Here is a 24,028-nt window from a genome sequence, read left to right as displayed (position 1 = left end):
CCTCTGTGTGTGTGTGTGTGTGTGTCTTTGTTGTTTGAGACATGGTTTCTCTGTGTAGCCCTGGCTGTCCTGGAACTAGCTCTGTAGACCAGGCTGGCCTCAAATTCAGAGATCCACCTGCCTTTGTGTCCCCAGTGCTGGGATTAAAGGTGTACACAAACACTGCCTGGCTTCTAAGATCTTTCTTACATACACATAAGAAGAGGGAATCTAGCTGATGTAAGAGTTAGATAATTCCCACCCACCCCCTCTCTCTGTTTCTCTTTCCTGAGACACGGTCTTTCTATGTAGCCCTGGGTGTCCAGGCTAGTCTCAAACTCACAGAAGTCTGCCTGCCTCTGCCTTCCAAGTACTAGATTAAAGGTGTGCACCACTATGCACAGCCAGTTCAGATGCTTCTAATGAGACTGGGTACAATGGACCTGTGGTCAGCTTCACACGAGTAGAGGACGGCAGAAGGGACAGGACTGAGAGGACAATAGCAACATGGAGTAACAACAACAGGAACAACAACAAAAAATTGGTCTTGGTGGTAAATGTAATCTCAGCACTTGAAAGGCAGCAGCAGATTTAGGTTTTATTTTAAAATTTTTATTTATTTTATGTATATGAGGGTTTGTCTGTGTGTACCTGGTGCCTGCAGAGACCAGAAGAGGGTGTCAGGATCCTTGGGACTGGAGTTATAGTTACAGATGGTTGTGAGTCAGCATGTGGGTGCTGAGAATTGAACCCAGGGTGTCGGATCTCCTGGAGACAGAATTACAGGTGCTTGTGAGCTTCTCACTGTGGATGCTGAGGACTGAGCTTCTAACTGCTGAGCCCTCTCTGCAGTCCCTCTCTGCAGTACTTTTTAAATTAACAAAAGTAACAGAAAAATCCCATTCTGGAAAAAAGTGTACTTGCTGACCTCTAGTGGCCCTCTAGTTACATACATGTTGTTTTGAGACAACTGTTTAGGTATGAATTATGACTTTGGTGAAAGCATTTCTCAATCTTGTTGGGCCTCACCTATGAAATAATTAATAGTCAATTAGGTTTTTGTGAATATAATAATTGACAAACAGGAAGTCTAAGCTAACAGCTGGAGTTTTCGGAGCTGAATGTCCCTTTCTTTTGAATACACAGCTATGGGGAGGAAAAGGGCCGTAGTGAGATCCAGCTACCATGGCTGTCTGTTACACTGTACTTGGAAACGCGTGGAAGCACAGTGCAGCATAGAATGTGCATTAGGGAGTGGTTTCATTGCTAGCAATCAAGAGGATCATCAAAAGTCCAAGACTAACCTGCTCTATCCTGTCTCACAAACAAAGCAAAACTAAAGAAGACAGAGTATACACAGGAAGTTTCTATCATGTGTTTAAATATTTTATTACTATAATGATAATAACTAAAAAAATAAAAAAAGGATAATGATAATAACTGATCATTTTGTTAAGTAATAATTTGTTCAAAGTCATATTCATCTGGAATATAAAAGCTTTGGTTTTCCTCAGATATTGGATCAGAAAGATACACTTTCAGTTTCACCATTCGTGACTCACCAAATCACTTTGTGAATGTATCCTCCTGGGGCAGTGAAGACTACATCCGCTCGCTGTCTGACAACTTCAAGGTTGGTGAGTGTGGTAAGTAGGCATGATTTTATTGTTTGTTTGATTTCTTAAATCCCAGCACTTGGGAAACAGAGGTAGGTGAGTCTCTATGAGCTTGAGGCCAGCCTAATCCACAAATCAAGTTTCAAGCCAGCCACTGTTATGTATATAGTGAGACTCTGTCCCAAAACAAACAAAAACAAAACAGTGGAGGGGTAGGGGAGGAGAAACAGAGACAACAATAGAGACAGAGACAGAGACAGACAGAGACAGAATGAGACTTGCTAGGTAACTTCCTTTGAACAAGTGGTAGTTCTCTTGCCTCAGCCTCCCAAGTGCTGAGATCACAGGCCTGTCCTCCCATACCCAGCAGCACTTAAAAAATATTCGTTTTACAGTATTGTTCTTGTAATAAGTTTGTGGCTGAGTAAAGTCATAACAAAGTAGAATGCAGTTATTCTGATGCTAATCAGAGAAAGCCGGTGTTCAAGGAATAATACACGGCATGCTGGTTCATAAGTGACACTCTTACTAGACATTTTGCCATCTTTTGTTTATTGCATGTTCCAGCTGGCCTAAGCCCCATCATTGTTACTATAGTCCTGTATCTTTCTACAGACATATATTAGGGTTAGTAATTGTTTACACTGTGACTTTAAGAACAAGGTCTTGTTGGTTCTCACCCATGAAATAAGACCCATTAGTGTTTTTTTGTGAGTGTTAAGGAAAGAGTACTATTATAAAGTATACAACTTCACCACTTAATAGATGGCAACTGCAGCTTAGACAAGAAATAAGAGAGCATGTGTTCCAGTTCTCCTTTATGACAGAAAAGAGGAGGGAAAAGGGAACAGGGAGTCAGGCTACTCTTCCCCAACGTTGTAGTACCAAACATACAGAGCACATGTCAGATAACAGTACTCAACAATATGCACTCAACCACTGTACCATGTATGTTCCAGGGATGTGAATTGAATAATGTTGTCAAAAATGTGAACTATGAAGACAAGAAACTTTGAAAACTTCATTGGCCTAGTACAGTTATAAATATTCCTTGAATGAATGCTAGAACATCCAGTGTGTAGCGAGAAACTTGAGTATTAAAATGTTATAGGTTGATGACTGTGAGGATAAATAAGTGATTGCTTGGGAAGTTAGATGTGGAGTAAAGGTCAGGTAAACATTTGTTTTATTGGAGGTCATGTTGTAACCAAATCAAATGTTGGATGAAAGGAAATCAATAAAGTGATATTAGTATAGGTCACATGTTAAGACTTAAAACGCAATGCCCTGGAAATGCTATGTGGGGCAGTTGCTGACTGCATTCCAGAATCCCTCTTCTCACAGTGACATGCAACAATGCCTGTGGAGGACAGAACCGACAGAGTGAAGGTCGCCGTTGTGCACACCTAGCTCTGATTAACCTTCTGGTGATTTTGTGATGTTGCCATACTTTATCCTCTGTTTTAGTGATAATTGAAAATCCCTTGATCCAAAGAAAGGAGACAGAAAGAGAAGAAAAGTTTAGCCCTGCAACTCCTAGGTAAATATCTGTCCCCCAGAGAACAAAAATCTTTGTGCTAGAATGATAATATTAATAATTTTGTATCATATTAGCAGAAAACTTTCAGAAGTTGCTTTATTTCAATTTGAAAAGAGTTGAATTCTTTCCTATAATATTTATCTTTTTTTTTCCTTTTTTCTTTTTGGTTTTTCGAGACAGGGTTTCTCTGTGTAAGCCTGGCTGTCCTGGAACTCACTCTGTAGACCAGGCTGGCCTCAATCTCAGAAATCTGCCTGCCTCTGCCTCCCAAGTGCTGGGATAATATTTATCTTTAAGATAGATGGCATAATTTATAATTTTTATAATCATAAAAAGCTAATTTTCTCTTGGTATCTGTGTAGGATCAATCAAAAAGTCTTTCCAGGTTACAAAATCCATGGGTGCTCTAATCCCTTGCACACAGCTTAAACACAGACTCCTCTATATCTGAGATGGTTGTTTCTTATAACACCTAACGGCATGTAAGTGCGGTGTGAGTAGTGAGTAGTTATGCTGGACTTGTATTAGTTACAGTGTTGTTTTTTAAAATATTTGGTACATGATTGGGTTTGTGGATGCAAAATCTTCAGATACGGAGTCTGAATGCTTAGATTTGTAAAACAAGACTCTAGTTAGAATAAAACTAAGCAATTAGAGGGACTGGAGAGATGGTTCACCAAGTAAGAGCACTTGCTGCCTTGCAGAAGACCTGCATCCAGTTCTAGCATTCATTTTAGGCAGCTAGCTCCAGGGAAGCTAATGCCCTCTTCTGGCCTCTGTGGACACCACAGATACAAACGGCATAGACTTCCATAGATGAAAACACCTACACACAAAAATAATCCTTTTAAAAAATCTCTAAACAATAAAAGATAAACACTGGGAATACATATGATATTGTATCCAGCTCTAATCCACTCACATGCTCTTTGTCTTAGGCCAGGTTCCCTGGAGGGAGAACTTGAGGGAAAAATTCTTTACAAGTGGCCTATTGAGGGAGGGCTCTTAGAACCCTGCAAGGATGGGGTTGGGGACAGGCTGCCACTGGAGCTCAGGAGAAAGCTCTGGGTGTGCTCCCCTGGAGCATGACCTTATGGGGAGGGTCGGGTTTTTGTACTCTGAGTTATCTATTGCCTAGAGTCCATCCCTCATCAGTGCTCCCAGATAAATCTGGGGTAGGGAATGGGAGAGGAAGTCTCCCTTCCAAGGCAGTTCTGTCCAGGGGCAATTCTGTGCCAGCTAACTCCATGCTGGTCTCTAAATGGCACTGAGTACGGCAGGCTCTTCTAGCCTCCATACTTGTCTCTCTGCAGCCACTGAGAATTTTCCTTTTCATGAACACCTAGACTCACTCTGCACTAAGACCTTTCTAGTCCCTCTGCACAGAACATTCACCTATCTACTGAAGCTCTGGTTCTTCAGGTTGAGTGTTAACTCATTTGAGCCTTCCAGCCACTCAGCAGGACATTCTCTGTACTCTAAGTGTTGTGATCCAGATCACATTCTGAGATGATTTGATTGTTTTTATAATTCCTGCTCTCGTATATGAGTTTATGAGATTAAGTGTATTTTGTATAGTGTTCTCCCCATGCCTAGATTAGAGGCAGGCACATAACTGACTGGTTTTTAGTAAATATGTACAGGAGGTGAGAGGGACATGTTTGGCAGACCCAACAAATGTGAAACCTCTTGGCATTTTCCAGAATATCTTGAATTATTAACTTTTAGGTTGAGCAACAAGAAAATGCTGACATTTAACAAAATTTCACCCAAAAGAGCAATTTCATAGCCTAATAACCTGGCATAGCTGGAATACAGAGCAGTAAGGAACGGGAGAAGTAGAAGCACTTCTCAGTGATACTCACTTCTCAGGGACTAGTAGGAACAGGAAGTCTTTCAGCTAGAAAATAATATCCTACTCCGTAGCTTAGGAAGACCAAGTTGACTGTAATGTGAAGGCTGAGTCTCAGAGGAGATGAGTCAGGGGACCAGGGCAAGGACTGGAGGCAGTACTGTGAATAACTAAGGCAAAGGAGGAAGGAGGAGCTGGCCTAGAGCTCTGTGAAGGAGGTTTTGTGAGAGGACTGGGTACAGGGAAAGGGGAACATCACTGAGGTCTATTGCACTCTAAAATTCTGAATCTGCTTCACATATCAGCAATACAGAAGTAAGCAAACAGAGTTCTTGACTTCAGGCACTTAGGTAAAGCAATCAGCATCATAAAAGAAATAACAATGGTTAGAAGTAGTGTTAACAATGCCAAGGTTGAGATCTTCATAAAGACCTCAGTGGCTATGGGAACTGGTTGCTCTTTCAGAAGACCTGAGTTCAGTTCCCAAATCTCGCACTGGGGCTCACAGCCATGTACTTCTGGTTCCAGAGGCTCTGATACTCTTCTGAATTCTACTGGTAGAAGGCACACATGTGGCACACAGAAAAGCAGGCAACACCCCCCCACACACACACAATAAATAAATTTTAAAAAAGAAACAATGGGACCTCTGTCTTTTGTAATCTGAAGTTTTAAAAAGTATTTTTATAACCAGTTTGCCAGAAAAGGAAACTACAGCTTCAGGTCTTGGGCAAGAACCTACAACCAATATGATTAGAACTCACAGAAAAAATTCTCAGTACATGTTCTTAATTAAAAGAACATTATTTTAATGAAGAAATATTTAAAAATTGATATAAAGTGCATTATAGAGAAAAATATTTTATAGCGTTATTTGATGCTTTTAAGAGTAAAAATATAGGGGCTGAAAAGATGGCTCAGCTCTTCTTGAGGCCCCAGGTTCAATGCCCAGCACCCACATGGTGGCTCACAACCATCTGTAATTCTAGCCCCAAGGCATCTGATGCTTTTTTTTGGACTCTACAGGCACTATATTCATATAGTACACAGGCATAGGTTTAGGCAAAAACCTTCATACACATAAAATGAATACCATACAAAATTTTAATATTACAAGTATAACCTTCTTAATATAATCTAAATTACAAGAAAAGTAATTGAATATGATTTTTGTTTTGTTTTTTAAAAATGGTCTGATATTATAACTCAGGGTAGCCTGAAATTCCTTACTTATACATTGGTGGTCTTGAATATGTGTCAGTTCTGCATATGTTTACCAAATGCTGGGGTGATAAGTGTGGGACAACACACCTAGCTCTATAATCCAATATGAACCAAAGTATTTTTTATTAACAACAATGTGTTGACTTTTTGTGTTTTCCTCATTTAGCAACTATAAACTATTACTCAGTGAGAATCACTCAATGGTAAAAGTTTGTTCCCCTTATGAAGTGGATACCAAGTTACTTTCTTTGATACACTTGCCTGTTAAAGAATCTCGAGATTATTACTCATTGGCTGACATTGTTGCAAATGGACACAGTCTTGATGGGAGGATTATTAATGTGCTGGCAGCTGTGAGATCGGTAAGTCAGGAAATCAGTACATTAAAACTAGCAAAGCTCCCTACAGTTTGTCAGGGCACTCTCTGTCACTAGCTGGGCCATTTTTTCTTTTTATCTTGGTAGTAAGTTGAATTAAGAAAATAACATTTCTCATTAAAAGGGAATTAGCATTTTACCTGTGGATCACTAACAAAATAAAATCATTCTTGATTGCTAACTGCAGTAGTCACTTAAAAATGATCCATTATCTGTATAAAAGCTGGGTTAAGCAAAGACAAAGGATAAGCTTATTGGCATGAACAGCCATAATATTCTTTAAACAAGTCAAGGAATAATTTGTGGATGTGTTCACAGAAGGACTCGGAGAGGGAGGAGACGACATCCTGGGCTGCAGTGGAGCTGCTGTGAGAAGCAAGGCAGCACCGTAGGGGTCAGCAGATCACAGCTTCTGTGCATCAGCACTGCCTCAGAAACTGACAGGGTTAATATACAAAGGCACGGCAAAACATTTAAAGGGGGACCTCAAAAGTAGACCTTAAAGGGCTGGAAGTGTGGCTCCATGCATCTCCACTCCCTATCCCCCCAGAGGAAACCTTCACATATATATCATATGCAGAAAATTGTTCTTTCAGATAGAAGATCTGATTCTTTATATGACAATCTTTTTTTTTGTTTTTTTTTGTTTTTGTTTTTGTTTTTGTTTTTTGAGACAGAGTTTCTCTGTGTAGCCCTGGCTGTCCTGGAACTCACTCTGTAGACCAGGCTGGCCTCGAACTCAGAAATCCGCCTGCCTCTGCCTCCCAAGTGCTGGTATTAAAGGCATGCGCCACCACTGCCCAGCATTATATGACAATCTTGAAATACAGGCAAAATCACTTTCAGCCAACCTTTAGTTGTTTCCTCTAAGTCGTTTACTGATCTATCATTTGTGTGTTAGCAGCTCTCCTCACTCCCCACTGCAGGGCACTCTGTGTGTCATATCACTTCTTTTCCTTTTATCTCCTTTTGACTTCTCAATCCCAAAGACAGTATTTTAACTATACTTCCCTTGTTATGGCTGACCACCCCCTTTATTAATCAAGTTATTTATTTACATCCTGGTTGAAGCTTCTTCCTCTTCCTCTCCTTCCAATCCCTCATTCTTCCCTCCCCATCATTCTCCTCCTTTTCCCTTCTCAGAAAAGGGGAGTCCTCCCATGGATATCACCCACCCTTGGCATATAAAGTTTCAGTAAGACCAGGCGCATCTTCTTCTGTTGAGGCTAGACAAGGCAGCCCAGTTAGGGGAAGGGGATCCAATGACAGTGTATGTAGTCAGAGACAGCCCCAGATCCTGCTTTACAAATCCCACATGAAGACCCAGCAGCAAAACTGTTACATAAGAGCAGAGAGCCTAGGTCCATCCCCTGTGTGCTCTCTGTTTGGCACTTATGTTTCTATGAACCTCTATGGGCCCAGGTCAATTGATTCTCTAGGTTTTCTTGTGCTGTCCTTGACCCCTCTGACTCCTTTAATCCTTCCTCCTCCTCTTCCACAGGATCCCCCAAACTCCCATTTAATATTTGGCTGTTGGTCTCTGCATCAGTTTCCATCAGTTGCTGAGTGAAGCCTCTCTGATGACAGTATGCTAAGCTGCTGTCTGCAAGTATTATAGTGTCAGGGGTAGGCTCCCTCTCATGGTATGGGTCTCAAGCTGGGACAGTCATTTGTTGGTCATTCTTTCGAATTCTGCTCCATCATTTACCACTGTATATCTTGTAGGCAGCACAAATTGTGGGTCTAAGGTTTTGTGGTTGGGTTGGTGTCCTAATCCCTCCAATGGAAGGTTTTGCCTGGGTTTAGGAGGTGGCTGATTCAGGCTCCATATCCTCCATTGATTTTACCTAGGGTCATAGATTCTTGGGAGTTTCCATTGTCCAGGTTTCTAGCTTGTCCCAGAGATACCCACACCAATCCAGTTGTCTCTCTCAGTACTCTCTCCCTCCATCTTCCCCCTCCATCATCCTTCCTGTTCCCATTCCCACCCACCCCACCCAGTCCCCTCCTTCCTTACACCCTCATAGACAAATATTCTTATAGATATCACATATCTATATGTAATATATACATTTCTATTACATAGAAATCTAGTCTATTTTCTGTTCTCAGTTAGAGTCAAATATCCCCCCATGGGCCCTCCTTACTTAGGTTCTTTTTTTGGGTCTGTGGTTTTTAGCATGGTTATCCTGTATTTTTGACTAATATACACTTATAAGTGAGTACATACCATGTTTGTCTTTCTGGGTCTGGGTTACCTCACTCAGGATGATCTTTCTTAGTTTCATCCAATTGCCTGCAAATTTCATGACATCATTGTTTTTAATGGCTGAGTAACACTTCGTTGTGTAAATGTACCACATTTTCTTTATCCATACTTCAGTTGAGGGACATCTAGGTTGTTTCCAGTATCTGGCTATTATAAATAAAGCTACTATAAACACAGTTGAGCAAGTGTCCTTGTGGTATAGTGGAACATCATTTGGGTATATGCCCAGGAATGGTATAACTGGATCTTGAGTTAGATCTATTCCAAATTTTCTGAGAAACTGCCAAGTTGATTTCCAAAGTGATTGGATAGTTTGGCTCATCTCTCTTATCCTGTAGCCTTCTTTTGTAGATCTTTGTTCATGGAGCCTTTGTGTGTTTCCTCAGAGTTCAGTAAGTGCAGTAGTGACAGAAGCTGAGAAGAGGCCAGATGACTACGCTTGGGGCCTTTCCTTGAGGCCACCAGAAATGGATACTGTTCTCTCTCTCTCATTCCCTCTCCTTCTCTCTTTCTTTCCTTCTCTTTCTCTCCCCCTCATTATCCCCCCTCTCTCTTTCTGTGTGTGTCTCTTTTCAGGGGGAGGGCATTGAACAGGGTCTCACTGTAGCTCTGGCTGTCCTAGAACTCACTATGTAGATCAGGCTGGCCTTGAAGTCACAGAGATTCACCTGTCGCTGTCTCCTGTGTACTGGGATTAAAGGTGCTTGCCACTACACCCAGCCACTCGTGTTCTTGTGAAAAAGCCCATTGATCAAAAACAAGACCCTTTGAATCCGCCTCTACTTCTCTTAAACTTTTCCTGCATTGTAAGCAGACCTGGACATGAAGTCATAGTGCTTTTCCTGTGTGTTCTTGCATATGGTCCTCACTACCTTAACCCCATGAAGGAGGCAAGGGGAGTGTTACTATTTAGGAGTCTGAGGCCTAAGAAGCTGGAATGCATTTGTTCACCGAAAGCTCATGCCAGGCTGTGTAATAAGCCATGGGAAGACACATCCTTCCACATTTATGTCACAAGGGGTCTGTCCTGGAGCATTTGTCCCTGCACTTATTTTTATTTATTTATTTGATTTTTTGAGACAGGTTCTTCCTGTGTAGCCCTAAATGTCCTGGAATTCACTATGTAGACCAGGCTGACCTCAAACTAAAATATCTGCACCTACTTCTGCCTCTCAAGTGCTGGGTTTGTGTCACTACACCATGCTTTATATTTTAGAGACTAGATCTTGCTATGTAAATTAGGCTGGCCTTGAACTCAACTGCAATCCTGCCTTAGCCTTCCAAATGCTGTGTACCACCACACTTGGCTGTCCTTGTATCTTGACAAATAGTTTTTATTTGTCTCCCCCTTTGAATACATATGTCTTTCAAAAAATCCATAATTTACAAGTTCAGCTAAGTATTCCTAGTTTAGGCAGAAAGTACATTCAGATAATCAGATATTTATCAGTCATTCTTTTCTTGTTTATATTTAGAATTTCATGTTCAAAAAGAAACTATTTGATTATATGTAAGTACCTTCACATTTATAGAATAGGAATAATAATTTCTTTCAATTTCTTAGGTTGGAGAGCCAAAATACTTTACAACTTCAGACCGAAGAAAAGGCCAGAGGTGTGAAGTTAAACTCTTTGATGAAACAGAGCCTTCCTTCACAATGACATGGTAATCTTCCACATCTGTCTTTAACTGTGATGCCCTGCTCTTATTACAGAGACAGAACACTTTGTTTTATCAAAAATATCATATCATGTATAATAATAAGAGATAGACAATACTTAAAAAAAATGAACTCTCTTGAAGGTTGAGATTTTTCTGTACGCAACCTTGGATGGCATAGAATCGCTTAGAGTACTTCATTGTAACAAGCTTTATTATTCTGCCTCATAACAAATAGTGTTTTACTGGAGTCTACTGATGAGGGACAAGTCAAACGTTTTGAAATTCACTGGTCCCTGGAGAATAGGTGTACTCTAAAGTCCTGAAGATTATGGCTCCTGATGTCTGCAAGTGCCATCTACCAATCAAGCCCTCTGAGCCTTGTATCCATTTGAGACACTCAACTGTAATGGTTATAAGCTTTGGCCTTAAAGATTTTAGGCTTTGAATTATTCGAATTATTCAGTTCTAAGTAATCAAGTGCTAGGCAGATAAAAGGACTCAGGGCAGATACTAGAGATTAGTTTATGCTGAAAACAGCTCTCAAATAGGTGTTAAGTATGATGTCTTGGGCCTTGGGGATGGCTTGACCAGTAAAGACACTTCCCATGCAAACCTCACAACCCAAGTGTGTCACCCCAAAACCATAGGGAGAAGAAGATAGAAGAAGAAAACTGACTTCACAAAGCTGTCCTCTGACCTCCATGCATGTGTTGTGGTCTGACTGCATATATGTGAGTGTGTATATCTGTGTGTGTGTGCACGCGCGTGTGCACGCATGCATGTGTACACAGACACACATACATACAAAGTATTAATAAATTAAAAAAATTAAAATATAAAGTCAACCATTTGGTTACCTGGAAATTGCAGGGTTTTTTTTCTGTTTTGAGGGTTCTTTGAGGGCAGGTTTAATATGTCACTGCCAGATTTTTCTAATGTATTCACTTTGTTTCACTTCTTTTTAAACGAATGCAGTTGGGATAATGAATCCATTCTACTTGCACAGAGCTGGATGGCGCGAGAAACAGGTCTTATCATTTATGACTGTGTTAAAAACATTTGTCATTTTCATCTCTCATGTATTAACTTTAAAAATGGTTTTCCCCAAAACAGTAATATTTGCCTCCGATGTGAGAATAAATTTTAACAAATTTCAGAACTGCATGGCAGCAACCGTAATCTCAAAAACCATTATCACAGTGAATCCAGGTAAAATGCTTTCAGTTTCTCATTCTTTTGGAAGTGATCATAAACACATGCCAATATTTGTGCAATGTTTTTAAGAATCAAACTGTGGGTTACATTTTTAAAAAGCCTTTTACTTGATGGTGGCTGAGGAGTGAAGAGGTGAGTCAGAAGATTCACCCCTAGTGATTTCATCTAGCTAGGCCTCACCTAGTAGCCCATTAAGCTATGATCTCATCAATAGCCCTTATGAACTAATAACCTCTCAATAATGTCACCAGCTTGGGGTCAATCCTGCAACAAATGAGGATTTGGGCAATTTTATATCTAAACCATAACACAATATTTACCTTTTTGTGGTGAAAACCCTTAAAAGCTACACTTTTAGTGCTCTTTAGGAATATAGCCCTAAGTCTCAGCAGCGAGGAGAGTGTGCTGCCCAGTTTGGTTCCCAGCATACACATCAGGCAGCACACAACTCCTGCAACTCCCAGGTGGTATGACACCCTCTCTGACCTCTGCAGGCACTTGCACCAATATGCATATACCTCTGCACAGACACACATACATGCATATAATGAAATGTTAGTATTATTTTATTTTTATTATATCCTGGCTACAGTTTCTCTTCCATTGTCTCCTCCCACTCCCTTCTCCAAACTTTCCCTCTGCCCCCACATCCACTTCCTCTCTGTTTCACCCCAGAAAAGGGCAGGCCTCCTGTGGATATCAACCAAACATGGCATAGCAACTTGCAATAAGACTAGGCTCACACACACCTTTTTTGAGACACAGTCTTACTGTGTAGCACTCACTAGCCTGGGACAAAGATCCACTGGCCTCTGCCTCTCAAAAGCTAGGATTAAAGGTGTATAAAAAAAATCCTTTTAAAGAACTGAATGTAGGATACTATCCTATTACATGGTATTATTAGCTATAAACCCTATGCTGTGTACAGAGTTTTTGAATATATTTTGTCAAGGATACAAATTTAGTAGACTATTTATAAAGCTGTTTAAACTTGGCTGCCTGTGGGAGGGAATTCCACTCTCCTTGCTGACAGTGTACGGCGTGGACGCTAAGGTGGCGATGACTGGACTGCTGTGGCCCTTTAGCAAGTGCTCCCTCATTGCCCAGCAGTTCTATTAGGACACCAAAACCATTTGCTCATCTGCCTGTTAATTTACAGATCCTCACAGAATGCTTTATATGCACCAACAATGTGGATAACTTCAGTCTTTCCTAGAACAAGACAGGAGATGGTGAAAGGCCAATGGATATAAGGGCAGACATGATGTTGATATTGCAACACAGGATGAAAAGCCTTTGTTCTGCCGGGCGGTGGTGGCGCACGCCTTTAATCCCAGCACTTGGGAGGCAGAGGCAGGCGGATTTCTGAGTTTGAGAGTTCGAGGCTAGCCTGGTCTACAGAGTCAGTTCCAGGACAGCCAGGGCTACACATAGAAACCCTGTCTTGAAAAACCAACCAAACAAACAAAACAAACAACAACAAAAAGAAAAGCCTTTGTTCTTGAGGAATCCATCCTCAATTTGAGAAAGCACACTGATAGGACACATGTAATGTGAACAGAAGGAGAAAACCTCTCCCTGCCCAAGGAAGGTAGAAGAGTCTAGACACTATCTCAACAAGTAGTGGAGTGTTCAAGTAGGATTTTACAAATAAAGACAGCTGTATTGGAGGCTAGGGTCTTGGGATTGAGGGCTTTAGACTCCTGTGAAGACCCTTCGGAGTGACATTCTTGCCTTACAGCATATCACCTAACCACTCCAGAGAAAACTCATATTCTAATGTGAGGAGCAAAGCTTTAAAATAACATTTAGAAACCATTTCTAAAGCTAGCCATGGAGCTGGGCCTGGTAGTTCGTACCTTTAATTCCAGTACTTGGGAGGCAGAGGCAGGCAGATCTCTGTGAGCTCAAGGCCAGACTAGTCTACATAGTGAGTTCCAGGATACCCAGAGCTATATAGTAAGACCCTGCTTTGAAAAATACCAAAAAAAAAAAAAAAAGCAAAAAACAAAACATAACAAAAAACTGCCACCACCACCACCAACAAAAATAAACTAGCCACAGTTATCCATGTCTATAATCTCAACACCTGGGAGTCTGAAGAGGAGGATTCTGAGTTTACAATGTATTTATTTATTTTATTTTTTCAAGGCAAGGTTTCTCTGTGTAGCCCTGGGTGTCCTGGATCTAGCTCTGTAAACCAGGCTGCCCTCAGACTCAGAAATCCACTTGCCCTTGCCCTCAAGTGCTAGGATTAAAGGTGTGTGCCACCATCACCCTAACAAATACAACTTTTAAAATAAATAAAAAGAGAAAACAAATGAATATAATATTTATAAAATCTTGCTGGTCAAGTCTAGTAACCTGTATTCTATCTCTGGAACCTGTAAAAGTAGGGGAGGACCAATCAAGAATGTTGTCCTCTTTCTTCTACCTGAAAGTAGTGGCTTGTGTGCCACCCCCACCATGTGTGCCACCTCCACTGTGTGTCACATCCCCACCATGTGTCACATCCACACCCTGTGTGACACCCTCACTGTGTGTGACATGGCCACCCAGTGTGACACCCACACACTGTAATGATAGCAATAAATTAATAAAATTATGTTTTTGAGTTATTCATTATTATTTTATTAGTGTTTTCCTGCATATATATGTATGTATACTGCACATGTATCTGCTGTCTTCAGAGGCCAGAAGACAGCATTTGATCATGGAGCTGGAGTTATAGCTGGTGTGAGCCACCACTTGGGTTCTAGGAAACAAACGTGGGTCTCTGTAAGAGTAGCAAGCGTTCTTAACTGCTAAGCCATCTGTTGGGCTCCTAAAATTATTCTTTTTAACTAAGGAAATGAGTAAAATAATGAAAGATGAAAAAGAAACATAAAAATAAGTTATAATTGTATCACCTAGAAATAATAATTTTCCCACATCTATTCTTCCAGATAACTTTATATATCCATGTTTTTCAGTTTAAGAGTCTTAGACCACACAGTTTTGTGGTAACAGCTGTCAACATCTCTCCATGTTGATTTACCCTCCCTCACATGTTAATGGTTTAATGATAATTTTGTTGAATTGCCTTCTTATGTGGTGTTTTGTTTTACAATTAAGATGATTTTAGATGTTTTGAAGTAATTTAAAAGATAATTACTTGGCTTTTTCCTTATTATGTATTTTCAATTTAAGATACACCTGAAGCCAATATCCTACTGAATTATATAAGAGAAAATAAAGAGACAAATGTAGCTGATGAAATTGACAGTTATTTGACAGAATCCGTAAACCGTAAGTGACATGGATGAGAGAGTGGGGCCGGGGCCTCAATCCTAGTACATCACGGCTCTAACCAGAGGTTCTTTCTTTGACTTATAGCCTTAGCCCCTCTTTTCATTTCTTTTGTTGCATTTGTTTTTAGAGGTTTTTTTTTTTTTTTGAGACAAAGTTTTACTATGTAGCTCTGGCTGGCCTGTAACTCACCATTTAGACCAGGCTGGCCTTGAACTCACAGATCTGCCTATCTCTGCCTCTTCAGTGCTATAATTAAAACTATGAGACACTACACCTGGCTTTAATTTTTTAAATAAATAAATAAATAAATAAATAAATAAATAAATAAATAAATGTGTGTGTGTATGTGTACGTGTATGTGTATATGTGTATATGTGTACATATGTATATATATATATATATTTTTTTTTTGTCTGCATGTTATCTGTGTACCTTGTGTACCTGTGAGAGCCAGAAGAGGGTGTGTTGAATTCCCTAGAACTGGATTTGGTGGTTGTAAGCCACCATGTGGGTACTGAGAACTGAACCTAGGTCTCTTAACCACTGAGCCATCTCTCCAGCCCCTATATTTTAATGGGGGAGCTTATATTAATATTGACCAATGTGAGAGAGATAACAACTCTTTCCTCAGGCAAGTGTAATGCTCACAGAATTTGACAGGAAGTATTATGTACATGAGGCCCTGAGTTCAATCCGTATATGTATTTCAGATGTTCTGGATGAGTCTTTTGCATGCCTTAGTCTTCCTACCTTTATTTTTTTTAAAAAAGAATCCTTTTATTTATTCTTCTCTGATACAATACATCCTGACCACAGCCTCCCTCCCCCTCTCCTCCTACCATCCCCTCCTGATCTCCCCTCTCCCTCAGATCCACTTCTCCATTTCCTTTCAGAAAAGGGCAGGGCTTCCAGTGATATCAACCAAACCCATAACTAGATGCAATAAGGCTAGGCACAAACCCTCATACAAGGCTGGGTGAGGCAACCCAGGAGGAAAGGGATTCCAAGACCAGGCAAAGAGTCAGATACCCTACTCCACTGTTAGGAATCCTCCAAAACCCCAAGCTAAATAACCACAACATATATGCAGAGGACTTAGCAGTCTCTATGAGGCGGGATTGCCACCTCAGTCTCTGTGAGCTCCCTGCTTAGTTGATTCTGTGGGTCAAGTTCTCCTGGGTCCTCAACCTCTCTGGCTCCTGTAGTCCTTCCTCCTCTCTTCCAAAGGGTTCCCTGAGCTCTGCCTAGTGTTTGGGTGTGGCTCTCTGCATCTGCTCCCATCACCTGCTTTTCTATTGAGATGTAAGCCTTTCTTCTATCTTAGAACATATATGAAATTATAATACTTGTTTTTATTTTTAGTAAACACAATAGTTAATGTCTATACAGTGGAACAGTTAAAAGTCAAAGCTTTGAAAAATGAAGGAAAAGCTGATCCTCTCTATGGTATCCTTTATGCTTACATTTCTACATTGAACATTGACGATGAAACTACCAAAGTACTTAGAAACAGATGGTACGTAGACATTATTTTCAACAAATTCATGAAAAATAATTACTGTTAATAAAGTCAAACTCTATAGTAGTTAAAGCCCTTCTTTGTCTTAACAGTGATTATATGAAAGAAGATCTTATGTAAATAAGCCATAATTAAATGTTTCTGTGTCAAATATATTTATGTTCTGTACTGTATAGTTTTATGTCAACTTGACACAAGGTAGAGTTATCTGAAAGCAGAGCACCTCAATTGAGAACATTCCTAGGTAAGATCAGACATTTTCTTAGGGCCTAGTCGATTGTGGATGGGACCATCCCTGGGCTGGTGGTCCTGTGTTCTGTAAGAAAGCAGGCTGAGCAAGCCATGAGGAGCAAGCTAGTAAGCAGCATGCCTCCATGGCCTCTGCATCAGCATCTGCCTACAGGTCTCCAGCTTCTCTGAGTTCCTGTTCTAGTTTCCTTTAGTGAGGCACTATGATATATAAATAAAAGCCAAGTAAAACCTTCCCTCCACAACTTGCTCTTTGGTTTTAGTATTTTGTCACAGCAATAGAAGCCCTGACTAAGACAGACTCGATGATAACTGACTTTAAGGCCTATGGTAGAGCTAAATGGGTCAATGCTTGCCTCACCTTGGGTTCAATTTCCAAGCACAACAAAAAAGAAAGAAAAAACCCCACTGGTTTTTAAAGTAAAATAGATCATATTTCTACATCAAAAAGATTAATGTTGTTTGAAACATTTAATTAGGATGACAGACTTGTTTTATGGTTTGGCAGAAAACAGTTTTGCTTGTCATGTCTTACAGCAATATGAAAACATATTAAATTTTTTTCAATACATGGCATATCTGATCTCCATCCTTGGTTACCTTGCTTACAGAGTAAAGCCCAAAACATTAAAAAAAAAAAATATATATATATATATGTATATATATATATGTGTGTGTGTGTGTGTGTGTGTGTGTATGTATATACATATATATTTACATATATATTTACATATATATTTACATATATATTTACATATACATATACATATATATTTACATATATATTTACATATACATATACATATACATATACATACACACACACACACACACACACACACACACACACACACACACACACACATATATATATATATTTGGTTTTTCAAGACAGGGTTTCTCTGTGTAGCCCTGGCTGTCCTGGAACTCACTCTGTAGACCAGGCTGGCCTCGAACTCAGAAATCTGCCTGTCTCTGCCTCCCAAGTGCTGGGATTTAAGGCATGCACCACTACTGCCCGGCTAACATTTACTAATTTTAATCAAACAATGCTTGGCAAGAAAGAAACATCTAAAATGTTATTGTGAAAGTCTCTCTACAGATTTTTTATAACTGAATTTTTAAAATTGAGATTAACTTGAGAGTCACACAAAGTCAAGGATGCAGAGATTGAGCTTGGTGTGATGATGTCTGTCTGTAATCCTAGCTCTTGGGAAGTGGAGGCAGGAAGATCAAGAGTTCAAAGCCAGCCTGTGCTATGTGAGACCGTCTTAAAAACAGTTCTTACTGGGTGGGGTTGGCACTGGCCTTTAATCTCAGCTCTCAGGAGGCTCAAACTCAGAGTGTAAGGCTAGCTTGGTCTACAGAGCAAGTTCCAGGATAACCAGGGCTACACAGAGAATCCTTGTTTTAAAAAATAAAAACAAACAAACAAACAAATATAAAACCCCAAAATTCTCAATCAACACAAATAAGAGAACAGAGAAATCTTTCTTATCCTTTGTCCAATGCACCCTAGAAGTCTAGAAGTTTGCAAGGGATAACGCCTTACTCCACAGCAGATCAGGATAGTGAACGCCTCAATCCGATCATCTCATCCACGTTCCCCAGATCTACACACAGTCACTTGTGTATATATGTTCTAGATTTTAGAGTGAGTTTGTATGTCTAGTTTCATGGTAAATATAAATAACATGGTATTTTAGAACATTTTATAATATTATTATAATGTTATGAGGTAATTCTGTTAGAGATCAAATTTGTCCCTGAGGATCATTATCTTTTGAATAACATTTGTTTCTTTTCAGTTCCAGCTGTGGTTATATTGTGAATGAAGCCTCCAATACTTGTACAATTTGCAACAAAGATTCTTCCAGATTTAAATCTTTTTTTCTCAGTTTTGATGTGCTAGTTGATCTTACTGACCACACTGGAACACTTCATTCCTGCAGTCTCTCAGGAAATATTGCTGAGGAAACTTTGGGCTGCACGGTAAATAGCAGAAAGGAAAAAAATAGACCTATTTCTGATATTCTTGAATATTCTTCCTTAAAGCTATAGATTATTTTGTTGAACATTTGATAGGAACTAATTAATTAATTAATAAAGAGATCTTAGGAAAAGCCATCTTGGTTTAAACATACGTATTTAATTTTTTTAAAATGTTGTATTTTATGTGTGTGGATTTTGCCTGCATGTTTATTTGTGCATCACATGCCTGCCTGGTGCCTACAGAGGCCAGAAGAAAGCATCTGACCTTCTGGAATTGGAATTAAAGATGGTTGTGGGCTGCCATGTAGGTGCTGGGAACTGATCTTAGTGATCTCTGCAAGAGGAGCAAGTGCTTTTAATCACTGACCCATCTCTCCAGCACCAAACATAATCTAAATCTAATGAACATATGATCTATTAAAATCTCAGTTAATTTTGACTATTGTGAGTAATGGCAGGCCTTCAGCAAAACAGAGGACTAAATATGACATTTTAGGACAAAGTCCTGTTCTATAGCTCAGACTGCTCTTTGTTTTTCAAGATAGAGTTTATCTGTGTAGCCCTGGCTGTCCCGCAACTCCCTCTGTAGACCAGTCTGACATTGAAGTCAGAGATCTGCCAGCCTTTGCCTCCTGAGTACTGGGATTAAATATATGTGCCAAGACCACCCAGCTTAAATATGACATTTTATATAGTCAAGTATAATGAATGGATAAGACATAGTGGAGATATTGATCAGGAATGCACTGGCTGTTCTAGAAGTCTGTATTGGACATATCTCTCCTCTCCAGCTGTCCAGCTGGTTCATATTCTGTCCATTCTGCAGCTACAGAACAGCAGATACATGGAGACCGGCACATGCTTGTTAACACTAGGTCACAGCTGAGCACTGTGGTACATATCTATAATCCCAGCACTTGCAAGGTACAGGCAAGAGGATCATGAGATCAAGGGCATTCTTGGGTACACGGTGAAACTGTAGGACAGCCTGGCCTATATGAATCCTATATCAAAAAAAAAATAAGAAAAAGAAAAGCAAAGATTTTAAAAGTGACTATTAAATGTTGGCTTAGAATTCTGAGCCAGTTTATTGTGAAGAGTTTTCCCTGTTGAATCCTTGACTAACTAATGGTTCTAGTGATAGTTTTTCATGGTTCATCTTCCCTGTCTAAGGAACTGAAGTGTAATGTTGTGAGTAAAGGTCTATCTCTAATAAGCATGTGTGCTTCACAGTATTGTCAAATGAGTTACCTCTGTCTATTTCACAAAGTTACTTGATCTTTTGTTTTTAACAGATAAGTGAGTTTCTTGCAATGACAAGTGAACAGAAAACAAAGCTGAAGTGGCAACTTCTTTTGGAAAGAAGCAAAATTTATTTAAAAGTGAGTGTAATTTAGAGAAGTGTTATTTTATTAATTCAAGCAATAAAAAAATCTTCATAGGAAATTTATTTTCAGAGCTGAGAAAAGAACCAAGGGCCTTTCATATGCTAAGTAGATGCTCTACCACCAAGCAGCACCCAGCTGAGGAGTGGGGTGTCACTAACAAGGTCAATTCCAGATGTACAAAGGGTTTTGTCTGTCAAAGAAACAGTGAAAATAGTCATAGACTAAAGGGAGTCAGTTACCAATGATGCTTTATAGTGTCAAGAAAATTCCCTTAATGATAACTTCAAGGCAAGGCAACAGACATCACAGTGAAAACTGGGCTGTCCCATCATGCCTGCCTGTTTGACACTATGGTTTGATGAGTGAGAGGTTGTAAAATACAGTTCAGTGTCTTGTATCTGGGCTGCCACAGGTGTGCTGTGAACTATAGTCCCTACAGCCCCTGCACATGAGCACTGTGTATACTGTGTGTCACTGTGGTTCACTCAGCCTGTGTAGTTATGTGAAGGGCCAGCACCAAGTCCTGAGACATTCTCTACTGTTAGAGGATCAGAGCATCTTTGTATTGGAGCTGTGGAGGGCTGGCGAGTCTGATAAACTCTTGGCCCCTTGCCCAGGTCACTTGGGAGAGGACAACCACCAGGGTTCCTTCTTTCCTGCCTTGCCTGTAATGCTTTCTCTTGTAATCTTAGAAGTTACTGAGCTCCAGTTTCTATTTGCTGATATTTATTCCATTAGAATTTCATATTGAACAAACAAACATGCTCAAAAGCCCTTGTACCATTAGAAGTCAGAGCAATGACGTCCTCTCCTACTCTACAGATGGCAGAGAATGGGAGAAGAAATGTCCACACTGATATGACTATGATGACCCCTTCTGTGGTTCTTGTGAGTGCTATTTCTACTCCACCACAGCCTAATGGAGGCTGTAATATTTCCAAGTGGTCTCTTTCTAGGCACCTCAAGATTAGTCTGAATAGACTGCAGACATGGAGTCAGTAATGGCCTCTCCAGTGTTTCTAGAACCTGGGCTTGAGGTTGTAGTAACCATGGGTACCGGGCCCTAGGAGAAAATTAGTTCTATGCTGCTCCTCTCACATATATGCGGGCCCACAGAATGTCCTGTTCCATCATCTTAAGAACACACATGACTTTGCTAACGAGTATGATCATTTTAAACAACTTATATTTATGTGTATGGGTGTTCTACCTGCTCATATGTCTATGTAGCGTGTGTGTGCAGTGCTTTCAGAGACCAGAAAAGGTCATCTGATCCCATGGGCCTGGACTTACAGATGGTTGTGAGCTACCACCTGGGTGCTATAATGAACTCGGGTCTTCTGCAAGAGCAGCAAGTACTCTTACTCACCGAGCCATCCCTGTAGTCCTGTTTGACCACTTTACATTCATGGAAACATGTGTAAAGTTTTCTAGACTTAACTCATGTACAACAAATTGTCCTCAAGTACAAGCATATTGGATCTTTCCAAAACATACATTTAAAAGATTGTATTTGGGGTGAGGGGGTTAGTGCTGAGGATATGCCCTGTTAGGAGCCCTGGCTATTCTTTCAGAGGACCTGAGTTCATTACCAGCACCCACATGGGGCTAACAAGCAATCTTTTAATTTCTGTTTCAAGGGATCCAATGTCCTCTTCTGGCCTCTGAGGACACCAGACATGCAAGTGATGTATAGACATGCATGCAGGCAAAACACCCATGGATGTGTAAAAATCTGTTCTTATTTTGGCTTGGTTTTGTTTCTTTTGAGATAGGGTTTCCCTCTGTGCTTGGATATCACTATTGACTGGCTTCATGGCTATCCTCCTGCCTCAGTCTTCTAAGTACTGGGATTACAGGCATGAGCTTTTGTGTGTGTATGAACTAGTGATGGAATTCTCTAGTCAAGACTCTACCAGTGAGCCGCGTGCCTGGACCCTAAAAGAGATTTAAGTTTATTCATGAAAGATCTTAGACAGATGTATCATGATTATAATACACAAAATATATAATAAAACCAGAGCCTGTAAGCCAGGTCTAGTGACTTACACCTGTGTCTACTTGGTAAGGTAAGGCAGGGGAATTACTTGAAGTCAGGAGTTAGACACCAGCACGTGTAATACAAAATCACAACACTATCTCAAACAAGTAAAAACTAAATATAAGAATTTATAGCCAGGCGGTGGTGGCGCACGCCTTTAATCCCAGCACTTGGGAGGCAGAGGCAGGCGGATTTCTGAGTTCGAGAGTTTGAAGCTAGCCTGGTCTACAGAGTGAGTTCCAGGACATCCAGGGCTACACAGAGAAACCCTGTCTTGAAAAAACCAAAAAAAAAAAAAAAGAATTTATATTATTTGAGAAATTTGGTCAAATATGCCAGCTAGATAATCTTAGCACCTGGTCAGTGGAGGCAGAAATACCTGAAGTTCTCCATCATTCTCCAGTGTTTGATATCATACTGGGCTATATGAAACTCTACTTTTAAATAATCCAAAATAAAACTCTGCCTATAAAGATAAAATACTTTCTATATTTCTCATATCTCTAGTAAAAATAGTTGCCACTGTAGTGATTCTGAGCTGTGCTCAGCTGTGTGAGAGGGTCGTGAGTTAGAGGTCAGCAAGGGTCAGACGGCAGGACCCTGCTTCAGAGAAGCATAAAAACCAGAAAAGAACGACATCATCATTGTCATGATCATCATCATCATCAACAACAACAACAAAAGCCCTTGCAGTTCTTCCTTTGTGGTCACTGGTTTTCAGCTTGGTGTACGAGGCAATGTTTAACTCTATCCCTCTGTCTCTTTTTCTCCTTCAGTTGATTTTATCACACAGAGCAAGGGGTGGACTGAAAGTGACCATACTCTCCTGTAAGCTTGCAGACCCTACCGAGGCAAGCAGGAACCTGGCTGGACAAGGACACACTTAAAACCAGATTTTGTTCCAAATTCCGAGGAAATATAGACATTTAACTCTTAAGATGGAATGTTAACTTGAGAATTATGTGTAAAATTACATTTTTCCTAAATGTGGTAAAACTATTTCTTAGATTGCCACTTTTTCCTTTTGGAGTTAGCCCAGCCCCCTGGAATACCATTTCTACTAGCTTTACCCTGTCTTCTCTTACATAGGGAAATGTTTGCTTATGTACAGAAATAAACATGCTTGATCTCCCTCACAGATGTGAATGGTTTCTTTGTCTCTGGAAGAAGGTTAGAACCCCCCAGAATGTCCTGTCTGTAATGTGGTAGCACATATCACTTGTCAGGACACAGTGAAAGCTTCTTGACATTGGAGAGAAGGCAAGTCTGTGCAGGAGCTGGTCTGGCTTGGATGATGACACTCTGGAGCTACCTGGTGCATGCAAAGACTTGCTGTTGCAAGCTTGGCACTTATGAATCAGCAGGGAGGGACCAACTTCAAGAGCAAGTGATGTCTGAACTTTGAAGAGGGAACTTTCTCAAGACATCGTGGTGGCAGCTGCTTCTCATCTCGTTCTCTCTCTAGCAGCACAGGGCAGGCACAGTGCTCAGCTCCACACGGATCTGAGCTACTGTTTCAGGCACCAGCCGCTCTGCAAGACCCACCCTAGCTCAGCACCAATTGTGAACCTCAAATCTGATCCACTGTCCTGCAGAAGGCAGGACACAAGACAGAAAAGTGAGTATACTGAACTCTCTTATGTAGCTGGTGTTGGAAGGGACATGTGTGAAAAGTTCTAACTCCAGAAGGAAACAGTGACAATTTAAGAAATAATTTTACTACATTTAGGCAAAATGTAATTTTACACATGATCCAATGTTTTCTATGGTTTTTCCTATGTGCATTCATGGAGATTTGCCAGGTGATCCTGGTA

At 40.3% G+C, this 24,028-nt stretch overlaps 1 protein-coding gene across 5 annotated transcripts; it reads left to right on the top strand.

Moving 5' to 3' along the window:
• Positions 1–1,447: 1,447 nt before the first annotated feature.
• On the top strand, positions 1,448–23,352 carry Meiob (meiosis specific with OB-fold). Of its 5 annotated transcripts, XM_028760836.1 has the most exons (12): positions 1,448–1,625; positions 3,063–3,135; positions 6,378–6,573; positions 10,422–10,522; positions 11,495–11,547; positions 11,633–11,728; positions 14,924–15,022; positions 16,388–16,541; positions 18,602–18,785; positions 20,081–20,167; positions 20,996–21,061; positions 22,991–23,352. In XM_028760836.1, exons 3-12 carry the CDS (start codon positions 6,412–6,414, stop codon positions 23,099–23,101), a joined length of 1,113 nt encoding a protein of 370 aa, XP_028616669.1. In that variant the 5' UTR covers positions 1,448–1,625; positions 3,063–3,135; positions 6,378–6,411; the 3' UTR covers positions 23,102–23,352. The 5 variants fall into 5 exon arrangements, with proteins under 5 accessions (XP_028616669.1, XP_028616673.1, XP_028616672.1 ...); XM_028760839.1 differs by lacking the exon at positions 20,996–21,061 and having other exon boundaries at positions 1,449–1,625; XM_028760838.1 differs by lacking the exon at positions 3,063–3,135 and having other exon boundaries at positions 1,565–1,625.
• The last annotated feature ends 676 nt before the right edge of the window (positions 23,353–24,028 follow it).

This window comes from Grammomys surdaster, unplaced genomic scaffold (genome assembly GCF_004785775.1).
Source record: "Grammomys surdaster isolate TR1022 unplaced genomic scaffold, NIH_TR_1.0 126612, whole genome shotgun sequence".
Lineage (NCBI taxonomy): Eukaryota > Metazoa > Chordata > Mammalia > Rodentia > Muridae > Grammomys > Grammomys surdaster.
The sequence above is the reverse complement of the archived record's forward strand: the minus strand, read 5'-3'. Positions and strand labels throughout refer to the sequence as shown.

Bases quoted from the DNA above. Each gene is read 5' to 3' on its own strand.
- Meiob (XM_028760836.1), top strand. From the start codon at position 6,412: ATGGTAAAAGTTTGTTCCCCTTATGAAGTGGATACCAAGTTACTTTCT. The intron at 6,574-10,421 runs GTAAGTCAGGAA...TCAATTTCTTAG, and splicing joins TGCTGGCAGCTGTGAGATCG to GTTGGAGAGCCAAAATACTT. The intron at 11,729-14,923 runs GTAAAATGCTTT...TTTCAATTTAAG, and splicing joins CATTATCACAGTGAATCCAG to ATACACCTGAAGCCAATATC.